Source organism: Xenopus tropicalis, chromosome 4, assembly GCF_000004195.4.
Source record: "Xenopus tropicalis strain Nigerian chromosome 4, UCB_Xtro_10.0, whole genome shotgun sequence".
In the NCBI taxonomy this organism is placed as follows: domain Eukaryota; kingdom Metazoa; phylum Chordata; class Amphibia; order Anura; family Pipidae; genus Xenopus; species Xenopus tropicalis.
This window is the reverse complement of record NC_030680.2, coordinates 60064147-60075213: the sequence shown is the minus strand read 5'-3', so window position 1 is coordinate 60075213 and position 11067 is coordinate 60064147. Positions and strand designations below refer to the sequence as shown.

General features: G+C 37.0%; 1 protein-coding gene across 1 annotated transcript; it reads left to right on the top strand.

The window, feature by feature from the left end:
* Nucleotides 1–2899: 2899 nt before the first annotated feature.
* Nucleotides 2900–6535, top strand: LOC105947252 (polycystic kidney disease protein 1-like 2). Its single transcript, XM_018093191.2, has 6 exons — nt 2900–3111; nt 3608–3752; nt 4429–4651; nt 4936–5143; nt 5480–5564; nt 6231–6535. Exons 1-6 carry the CDS (start codon nt 2926–2928, stop codon nt 6263–6265), a joined length of 882 nt encoding a protein of 293 aa, XP_017948680.2. The 5' UTR covers nt 2900–2925; the 3' UTR covers nt 6266–6535.
* Nucleotides 6536–11067: the final 4532 nt, after the last annotated feature.

The following is an 11067-nucleotide window of genomic DNA, read 5'->3' as shown; positions in this document are numbered from 1 at the left end:
TGGTGTGATTAGACCTTTAATGGGGTTTCTGTTCTTTGATCTGGGTCTCTTAGAATAATTTAATCTATGATGTAGACCAATAAATATGTAGTATGTCTTCATGCTTTGAGTCTAAGGGCTCTGGCACACGGGGAGATTAGTCACCCGCGACAAATATCCCTGTTCGCGGGCGACTAATCTCCCCTAAATGCCATCCCACTGGCAAAAATGTAAATCGCCGGTGGGATGGCATACGCAGAGGCACGATTTCAGTGAAATCGCGGAAGTTGCCTTGAGAGGACATTTTGCATGGTGCACTTATTCTGCCCTGGTATCTTTTATGCAGAGTCAGTTAGCTGCGCTGATTGATAATGATCCTTGTGCTCTGTACTATTATCGAGTCATCATATGTACAGGGCATTGGAGAGGAGCTGCTACCAGTGCAAAGGTAAAGCAACAAATATGGATACAATATTAAAATTCACCAATGGCAGATTATAGATACAGAGACACGCGCACAGATGTAGATATAGCATACAATATTAACTATACCCTTCCATTTCCAGGTGACTCTGTCACTTTGTGGATCTGATGGCCAGTGTGGCCCTATACTTCTGTCTGGTAGCAGATGCCGAATGTTTAAAAATGGCAGCATAGATATCTTCTTTCTAGCCACACCTTTTCCACTTGGGGAATTGCAGAGCATCACCCTTAGTCATGATGGAACAGGACCAAAAAAAAGCTGGTGAGGAGGAGATTAAAATGGGAAAGTCATTGGAAGTATTTTCATTGTTCTAATATTGCATTATATATATATATACGTACGGAAACTGAATATTTTCAATAAAGATGAAAAAAATGGGGAAGTAAAAAACAAACAACAAAAGTTTGTAAATATGTTTTTCTTGTTAGATAACTACTATAAATCTATTTTCCAGAGGTGATTAAGTCATGCCCACTTGATAAAGGTTTAATAATACTGCTCTTTGTTTTTGAAAATAAGATAAAGTTGGCCATACATGGGCAGATTTTAGCTGTCAGCAGCTTATCTGTCAGCAGCTTATCTGTCAGTGTATTGGGCACTGTAATGGGCCTACACAACTAATATCTGGGCAAATTGTTAAAATTGGGCAGATATTAATTGGACAGGTTTAAAAATCTTGTCAGAGCTTTGACTGCATCGGCTTGTGGATGCTGTCCTTGCTCTGATATTAAAGGAACAGTTCAGTGTAAAATTAAAACTGGGTATATAGGCTGTTTAAAATCAAACATTTTTCTATTATAATTAGTTAGCCAAAAATTTAATCTATAAAGGCTGGAGTGGGGGGATGTCTAACATAATAACCAGAACATTACTTCCTGTTTTCAGCTTTCTAACCTCTTAGTTAGTCAGCGACTTGAGGGGGGCCATATGGGACATAACAATTTGCTTTTGAATCTGACTTGTGTGCTAAAAGACCAAAAGCAAACTAAGTATCAGTTATGTCCCGCAAGTCACTGATTGGTTACTGACTTTTAACAGCTTAGAGAGCTGTTAAGGAAGAAGTAGTGTTCTGGCTATTATGTTAGGCATTCACACACTCCAGCCTTTATAGATTACATTTTTGGCTCACTGAATATATTGAAAACATTTTTTATTTTGCGCAGTCTATCTATTTAGCCTATCATTTTTACACTGAACTATTCCTTTAAGTATTAGTATTCCCAATATCCTGATGATGTAATTTGCAGTCCTGGGCATAGCAAAGATCCAGTTCTGTACTGGAATCTACCACTCATGCTACCACTGTACTGAACTGCTATCTGCACTGTTTATAAACACATCTGGGACTAGAATGTTGGGGTAAAACAAGACTTTTAGCCTCCAGCTACATAATGCCCAGTACCTGATCAATGTACCACCTAAAATCTTGGCTGATTTAGATCCAAGTTCCTAATGGATCTCTAAACCTTAGGAGCCTCCAAGGAGCTTCACATTGAAAAGAGGGCAATACATTATATTGAAATTGTGGAAAAATAAACTAGGCACTGTGTACTTATAGACATATTGTGGTACTGGTAGTAAATTTAAAAAAAAGGTATGTCATTACCTTCTTGATTGTCCATCTTAGTGTGCAGAGTTATCCTATCTGTAAATGATGCCAAGAGTAAACTTGAAATGTGAGTAAAGAAAGCAAATATGTGAGTTGGAAACCATTTCTGAACTATTTTGTTTTGCATACAGGTATGTTACCAGGGTTACTGCTCAAGATGTGCAACTTGAAAAAAACTGGTACTTTATGTGTAATGCTTGGCTTTCAGAGCCTCCCAGAGGAGATTCCCTAACTAAAACCTTTCGGGCAGCTAATGAGCTGGAACTTAGAAGCTTCAGGTAACAACAAGCACATCTAATTATAATTAGCAAACTGGGCTGCTGTTGTTAATACATGTAAATATTTATCTAGCATATTTATATTGATTTATATAGAGAGGTAGCCAGCATGTATAAGTTTAATAATATGGAATACATGAAAAATAAACAAATTGTCACAGAATTTCATTTACATGTGCTTTCTGTTGTATTCTGTTAGAAATATATTTGTGAAGAAAACACTAAAAGATTTGTATGAGGAGCACATCTGGATTTCTGTCTTCAGTCCTCCTTCCCGAAGTTCATTCACCCGTGTGCAGAGAGTGTCCTGCTGCATGTGCTTTCTCCTCTGTACCATTGTCATCAACCTGATGTTCTGGGAGCTGCCTCAGGCCTCTTATCCTGTCATTATAAGTATAGGTGACGGCTTTCAATGCATAACAGCAATTTAATAAAAATAAGTCATTAATGTAATGATTAATGCATGATATTCAACTACTTCAAACCTTTCTTAACTCTGCAAGCTCAATATATGCCATTCCGTCATTTTCCTGCTATGTCCCCTAGGTAGTATTAACCTTACATGGAAGGACATCATGATCGGCCTTGAGAGTGCTATCCTTATGTTTCCAGTCAACCTTCTAATCATTTATATTTTCCGCAACACACAATCAAGAGTTGTTAAAACAGAAAGGATAAAATCCAAAAACAGTAACCATGATCACCACTGCAAATTCTCAAAAACCCCTTCTATGCAACCAAGCATCACATCAGTGTTAGAGGTGAGAGAGAATATTATATGTTTTTTGGATAATGGTGTAACATGGCATGGGTGGGAAACAAAAATATTTTAGCCCCCCACTGTCCCAAGAAGATTAATATTTTTTATTTGCAAATATTTACTAAAAGTGAGCATGTTACAGAACTTTTATAGGCCCCAAAACAATCCTTGGGTCTGCTGTCTGTTATGCCCCTGTTTTTGGGCCATCTGAATATACATAACTGAAGCTATCAGTGAAACTTACGATTAACCAGTACAGTTGCTTTAGACTTATTATTTCTAGATATTCCTGACTCATGGTTGCCAAGAAATACAAACTTTGCAACATTGATTGCTGTGGATTACTAAACCAAACTTTTACTCATAATACTGCATAAACTCTTATGCTTATATCATTAGGAATGTGGATGTAAAACCATTTTTGCTTGTTTTTATGTTTCTTCTTGTCATCTTTCTCTTATAAATATTTAATATATATTAAAATATATACATTTTAGGATTTAGAAAAGATTGTGCGAATTCTGAAACGTGATTCTGAGGAAAATGGACCAGAAGAGGAGATGCCACTGGAATCAACCTGCAAAATCAGCTTCCTCCTGCAACTTATTATAGAATTGCTGCACAAGCAGCCACCACCTGCAAGTAATAAACGCCACACATGTTTACATATAAAAGCTCATTTTGAGGTGTAAACATTTCTAGGTGTCAAAAGGTGTCCATGTTCCCACTAAAAACCAAGGAAATTTTAACACCTGAATTACATAAGTGGCATTGGTTGCTGTAATGGTATTTAAATCTGGAGTGGTTACACACAGTGCCGGTGATTTAAAAAATGAACAGAATAACATTAAAAGATCTTTTTACTTCACTTGTGTATTTTGCAAACTGGAGCACCTTGGCATATATTCACACCTCCACTGATGAATTTTTACACCTTTTAGTAAATGAGAGCAATGTAATAGTGTGCAAATGTACTTTACCACTAGCAACTCACAGCGACCAGTCAGCAGGTAGCATTTGCTGATCTGCTGTTTAAAAGTAAACATCTGATTGGTTATCGTGGTCTACAAGATTTGGAGCAAAGTTTGCTAGTCCATTGTAATATTACATCAATATGTCAGCATTCATTGGGTCTTTTTTTAAACTTTTTATACTTTTTTTTTAATACTTTTTCAATATATTTTATATACTTCTCACCCTCAGTTTAAAAATACTGTATATTATAGTACCCTTTTTTTCTACAAGCCACTATAAACAATGTGCACCAACGTTTTGTGGTGTTTGTTACCACACTTGTGTTTTTGTGATTATCTCCTAGGTTTAAAGGAAACTATACCCTTGAGCCATCTCTCCAGTGAAAGCTTGCGCTTCTTGTTTTGTGCACACTATATCTCTCGGAAGCTTAGGAAAGTATCTTGTGATCTTCAGAAAACTGGTGGACAGGATTTTAAAGACAAACATCACTTTGATGAATCCCTGAAATGGCTGAAAATTATACTTGACGTGCTGGACAAATGTGTCCCTCCATTGCCTACACAAAGGTGATTTTGATTTGCAACAATGTACTCTAATCAAGGAAAATGTAATCAGCAGTACAGAATTACAACTCCCAGTATAACTCAGCTGAAGTTATAGTATAGCATCTAAAGTGCCAAACAGTGCATGTTCCTCTTGTAAAGAGTAGAATGATGTTTTTACAGAACAATTCAGGTTAAAAAATGTCCTCCAACTTCTTTATTGTTAGAGCATTAAGACTGATCCATAAAACCTTTGTCTTTGTGTTTTTGTTTAAATCACTATCTGTCCCTTAACATCTTTCATACAGGCCCCCATCTAAGAGACCAAAACTACATAAACGCCTGCCATGGTGGTTCCTGTTCATCGGCTGGTCCCTTCTGTTTGCCATAAGTGCTGTGTCCACTTATTTTACTATGATGTATGGATTCCAGTATGGAAAGCAGAGCTCTATTAGATGGATCATTTCAATGGCGCTTTCGCTCTTCCAAAGTATATTCATTCTGCAGCCTCTTAAGGTCAGTTCTATAGGGAAAAAGATGTATTTTCTTTCTAGGGTCTCTGTTAGTCCAATGATCATCAAACCTATGAACTAGGTTTCATAAATGGCATAAACTTGCAGACAGAAATACTTTCCTTTCTTTTTTGTTTCCCAATGTTGTGGTCACTTTTATTTGCCTTAAATATTTGGGATATTAAATGTGCATACTGTTAATTTTGGCATGTAATATTTGGCAATATTTATGTCCCTAGTTTTATTTATGACTAATATTTGTAGTCATATTTCAAATTCTCACTTCCACATCTTGTTACCTATGTATATGTCCCTTATATGTCCTCTGTATCCAACTCAGGTTATTGCATTTGCCCTGTTTTTCGCTCTTGTACTAAAGAAGGTTGAGGAGGATGAGGATTTGGAATGGGAACTGATAGCTCCGGGTTAGTGCATAATCATTATTCAGACTATTTTATTATACGTCTTTTGGGTTTTTGAAATAATTTATCTTACTATGAACTTGGTTCATCTTAGGAAACCAACATAGTTTGCTGTAACATTTATTTCTTTTTTTTTTTTATAATGTACCTTATCCAATTAGCTTTAAGCTACTTCCTTCTCTCTGTCTGATATATGAGGGGTATGACACACTAAGGGGCCCATTTACTAACAGTCATATCTTTTCCGCTATTCACTTTTTTTTGTGCTAAACACAATACAATTTTTAATTAAAAAATTGAATATTTTACCATTTATTAAGCATAAAAAATGCATAAAACGTGAATATGAAAATACGTCATGTAAAAGTTGTCAAGGCCATCTAGAAGTAAATGCGAGCTGTCCAAGGCAAAATTTTGTGGTCCTTTCACTTCAAAGTATTTGGGGTTTTTTTATGATTTTTCGACTTTTGTACTTTTTAAAAATAGATTTAGTCATGGTGGAAAAAAACTGTACACAAATTCGTATTTGATAAATGGGCCTCCAAGTGTTTTCATTGCAGCTATTCATGACAGTCAGAAAAATCTCACTACCTGTCTCTGCACAGACAATATGCCTCTGCACATAATACTAGGGATAATAAAAGCATAACTAGTGTGTCTCTGTTGCAGACTTAAACTACAATCATGATGAAGCAGCAATTTGACTGACTGACAAACTCTTCTGGCAGTGGATTTTGTAGGACTACCAGTCATCTTACTTATGACCATTCATTTGGGAAATCTGTACTCAAAGGCACTAGGGAAGAACGTCTAAACAATTTTCAGAAGAAACTTGGGCCCTTAGGGATTTGTCACTAGCAAAACAGTAACAAAATGACCAACCTTTTTGGCAGAATTTGCATGGAAACTCTACATTTTACTTTATAAAATTAGAAATGGTCAACAATAGTAAAGTTGGTGGTCTGCAAACCTTTTGAATGCTTCACAGTGTGTTTTGTATATCTGCTTTGCCATTAAAGGACCCCTATGGCAACCATAAGCATGGGACCTCTAACACGCTCACCACTCCCCTCTGATATTGGTGCATTGCATATATTTGTTTATTTATATAGAAGCACAATGTACTAAGTGAGTTACATGGCATATACAGGGGTATAGTTATAAACTCCAAAAATTCAAATTATCGTTCAAAACTAAAATGGTTGATGTTTATTTAAAAAAAGATCTGAAAAGTCGAATGTAGTGATAATTCACTAGACATAGATTTGTGGCAAATTTCCATGCTTCGCGACATGGATGACAAAATTCGCTGTGGTTAAATTCGTCCCGCGTCAAAAAACAATTTGCACATCAAAAAAAAAATTTGCACGCGTTTATTTCACCACTGATTCGCGAATTTTCCTGTGAAGCGAAACAGAGAGATTCACTCACCACTAGTCAGATGTAAAACTTCTGCATTGAAAACTTGTGAGTTGTCCTAGACCAAATTCAAGCCATTTTTTCAATTTGAGATTTTAGAGTTTTTAGAGTGGTTTTAAAGTTTGTTTGACTACTCAGGTATTCGCATTTTTTCTATTCATTTTTTTTAATAAACAAGCAAACATTTCAGTTTTTTTAAATTGTGAGTTTATTCGAAGTAAAAAAAAATTAAATTCACAAACTCAAAAATTGATAAATAAGCCAATAAATAAATTGGTTAAGTGCAGTTGGCTTGGAAAAAAATCGCTGGGAAAAAAAGGCTGTTGATCATAAATAACACTGGGAGAAAGTGACATAGCAGTCACTGATAAAGCCTCCTCTATTAGGTAATAGGTTTTCAGGTACCTTTTATTGTGCCACTGTACATTTGCTGGGCAGAACTTTCTCCACAGCCAGGATTTGGATACAGACATTCCAATATGTCTGTACAATATTCATTGGTTATCCCAGATTCACATAAAGTACAGTACATTGCTAAAGCACTAGGAGTGAGCAGGAGCAGTCATAGCTTAGCACCCTGGTTTGCTGAGGTAAGATTTGCTATATGACTGCCCTTGATGGGAGGCCTTGTAATAACAGTGGTCTTATTTGAGCTTTCATTACAGGTATTATAAACCTCAAAACGTATATTCTGTGAATTTGTCACAACTCTGGAATTATGTGCTAGACACAAGTGTCATACAATTTTCAGGGTGCATGTGTGCAACAATCATTCCAAACATGGATATAGGTTTCAGGGGCAGGTGTGAATATATTGGCCAGTTCTTTTCATACAAATAATCACTGTTCAGGCATAGTCATAATCTGATAATCTGCTTTCCTGCAAACAATAATATTTCCATGATGGGAATCTGCATGTTATTAATTCATCATTCTGTATGCCAAATGATCAGCTGTATAGCCATTCAAGATTTTGAGATGTGTGGCCGTCAATAAATGCTTTGGTGTTTTTACAGATCCTGTCATTGTGTAATAGGGGCTATTGGTGTATATGATATCCATTTAGTCCTTTCCACAGCCGAGGTGGTTTAGCAGTAGGTTGAGTATAAGTAGATGATGATAAACATGTAATTGTTACAGACTGTTGTGTAGAGAAGCCTGTAATAACTTAGCAGGAGGTGTAGCAGGAAAACTCTCTCTTCTCTAAAGGTGTCGCTACACTGGACTGCGTATACAACATTGCTTTGTTTTTTCCTTTGGTGTTGGATCCTTTGGGTGTACAAGTTTTTGTTTTTTTTGCATAATACTGAAGAACCTGTGCTAGAGACCTGGTTGTATTTAGTGGGAACAAATCTTCCACTAAGCCCAGAAAGATATATTTCCAAAGTATTCAAGTTAGGGAATGCTAGGTTTTCTGTCATATATTGGACTGCATCCCTACAAGTGAAGGAAAGAGGCATTTGAGCCCTGACATGTGGGACAGTTGGCCGTTGGTCGGCTGCCCATCCTTTGTAATCTTACTGGAGTTACATAGATTTGGTGGAGGAACTTGAACTGAATCCTCCTGCCCCTAATAGATATTCCGTCCCTATATAGGATGTCACTTGCCTCCTCCCATTGCTCATTATTGAGGGATGGAAGAGATGGCAGCAACTTAGTATTTGCTCTGACAAGACGTGAATGGATTGACTCAGAGACCTATACAGGTGACATCTGAGTTTGGTAGCTAGGGGATCTCAGAGGATAAGTTCCACCAAGGGAGTGACATATTCCACTCAATGGGAGAGAAACTGAGCCTGGAGCTTGTGTGGTTTTTACTAGGGATGCACTCAGTATATCATGCGTGTATTTAGGCCAAATCATTTGGCCAAATATCAAAATTAATACTGTATTGTTAATATAAACAGTTGATTCACAGTACTATTTACTAGTGACCAAATTAAGTGCAGACTTCAGTGGAGACAGTGCAGGGAGAACAAGAGTAGAGCAGAAAGTAGGAGCACAAAAGAGAGTAAGGATGAGATATGAGAAGAGCCATGCTGCTAGATTTTACATGGTCATTAGCAGGGATTGATGGTACTGGTACTATAACCTGATAGTTATAGGTATAGTTTTTCTTTAATTCCTGCTATGAGCAAACAGTAAGTATAGGGCTTTTAGGAAGAAATCACTTCACAATTGCAATTAGATGCATTGTGGCCAAAATCTATGGTGATTTACCCCATTTGTTTTTTTACTTTGGTCTCTTGCACACATAGCACATTCAAACTATAGTACTATATTTCCCCTTTAAGAATATGATTTAAAAATTGTTTACAGATCAGGCCTGATCTGTTATGTATTAACTATTTAATAAAAGTTATGTTTTAAATGATTCCCAGTGTGCACCAATATACACTAGATTTTCTATACATATATATATATACACTGTGACATGCTGGCACGTAATTTTGGGGGAATTAGCAATGGTAGGCAGGCAGGCATGCAGAGGATCTAGAGCATAGAGACAGGGACACCACATCTTCAGGCAAAACACAGGTATATTTCGGGCAAATTCTTCCCAACATAAAGCTTAAAGGAACAAAGTTCATAAACATACAGTTCATGGATGTGATTTGTCCCTTCTTCAGGGCTCTCACCTTCCAGAGTAACTCACACTCAGGCTTCTCCTTAAAGGAATCTGTGGTGAGGTAAAAATAATACCAAAAGATCCTCAGCGCTATAAATGTGATGAAATCTTCAATCTTGTATAGTCAAACTGACGAATAGTGTGTATAAATTGTGAATTTTCTGCAGCTCCGCCTCAGATCAACCCCTTTGACTGAGTCCAAAAAGCAAATTCAACGGTGTATACAGCCAGAGCGCATATATGTAGGAAAATAAAAAAATATACAATAGTGCAACAATGTTTAAACGGAACAATAACCTATCACCATAAAAAGAAATCTAGTGCTCAATTAAGATTATATTCACACCACTGTGCAGTACCACTAACTGCTTACCAGATGGCAGTGTTGGTGAAGCAAAATAGATGTAATCTTTTCAGTTGTAACAACTAGCCATATGACCGAATGTTGTATCTTTGTTGTAATTCGCAACAGTATCCACGTGCAAGATAAGTATGATGTTTCTTCTTATAAGCTGTAGCCGTGTCCTCAATAGGGCACAAAAAGAAGAACAGCCGCTGGTGCAATATTATTTATTATAAAGACGCTAATAAAAGAATAAAACTTACAATCTGCCGTGTAAAACAGGAACATGAAAGCCCAACGCGTTTCGTGTACTTGACGGTACACTTCCTCAGGAGCAAATATCAAATGGACACAAACTCCAAACGACCTGCATTATATAGCACTGTTGAATAATTACCGTGCCTCGTGTGGAGTTTGGGTCTGACGTTTATGACGTCATCAAATTTACATCTTAAGATCTCATATATGCTGTAAAGTGGTCATTTACTCAAATAGTAAATGCTTTTATGCAAAAACAAAGGTAGCGCTTCACATCAAACACATAAAACAAATAATCGAATACCCCGATGATGAGAGTAGTTATTCACTCAAAACGACAATATGTCGATATAAAAATGAGGATGGCACCTCATATAAAACCAATAAATAAATAAAGAAATAAAAATTCTGGGGGACTAAAATGCGAGGTGAAGTGGACGCTAAAGGATAAATGTTTAAACTTGGTATCAGTGTAGTGCCATATTGGCACTTCCTACTGTCAGGAATAAACCGGCAGAAGTTGCAGAAGCTACGGTGCGTTGCCCTGGTAACACAGCACTCACCGTAACAGGGGGCGTATCAACCTCCGTGATGACTGCCACATACTAAACCTCTATCCACTTGCGCGCCTAAGCGCCTATTCTGGGTAAAGATCTGCCGGGTGATTGAACTTATTGAATGATGTAATTAGGTTTGTAGACTCATACTAAACTCTGGTGGAGGGCGTGAAGGGGCTAAATGTGTGTGTTGTACCCTGATACTAGCAAGTAGGTATCAAAAAACCTTATGATGCTAAAAGCCAGGGTAAATTGAAACTAGACATGCTTACTAGCATATCAGCGTGCACGTCGCGATAG

Excerpts from the sequence above, each read along its gene's own strand:
- LOC105947252 (XM_018093191.2), top strand. The coding sequence starts at position 2,926 with ATGATCGGCCTTGAGAGTGCTATCCTTATGTTTCCAGTCAACCTTCTA. Across the intron at positions 3,112-3,607 it reads GCATCACATCAGTGTTAGAG|GATTTAGAAAAGATTGTGCG; the intron begins GTGAGAGAGAAT and ends TATACATTTTAG. Across the intron at positions 4,652-4,935 it reads CCTCCATTGCCTACACAAAG|GCCCCCATCTAAGAGACCAA; the intron begins GTGATTTTGATT and ends TCTTTCATACAG.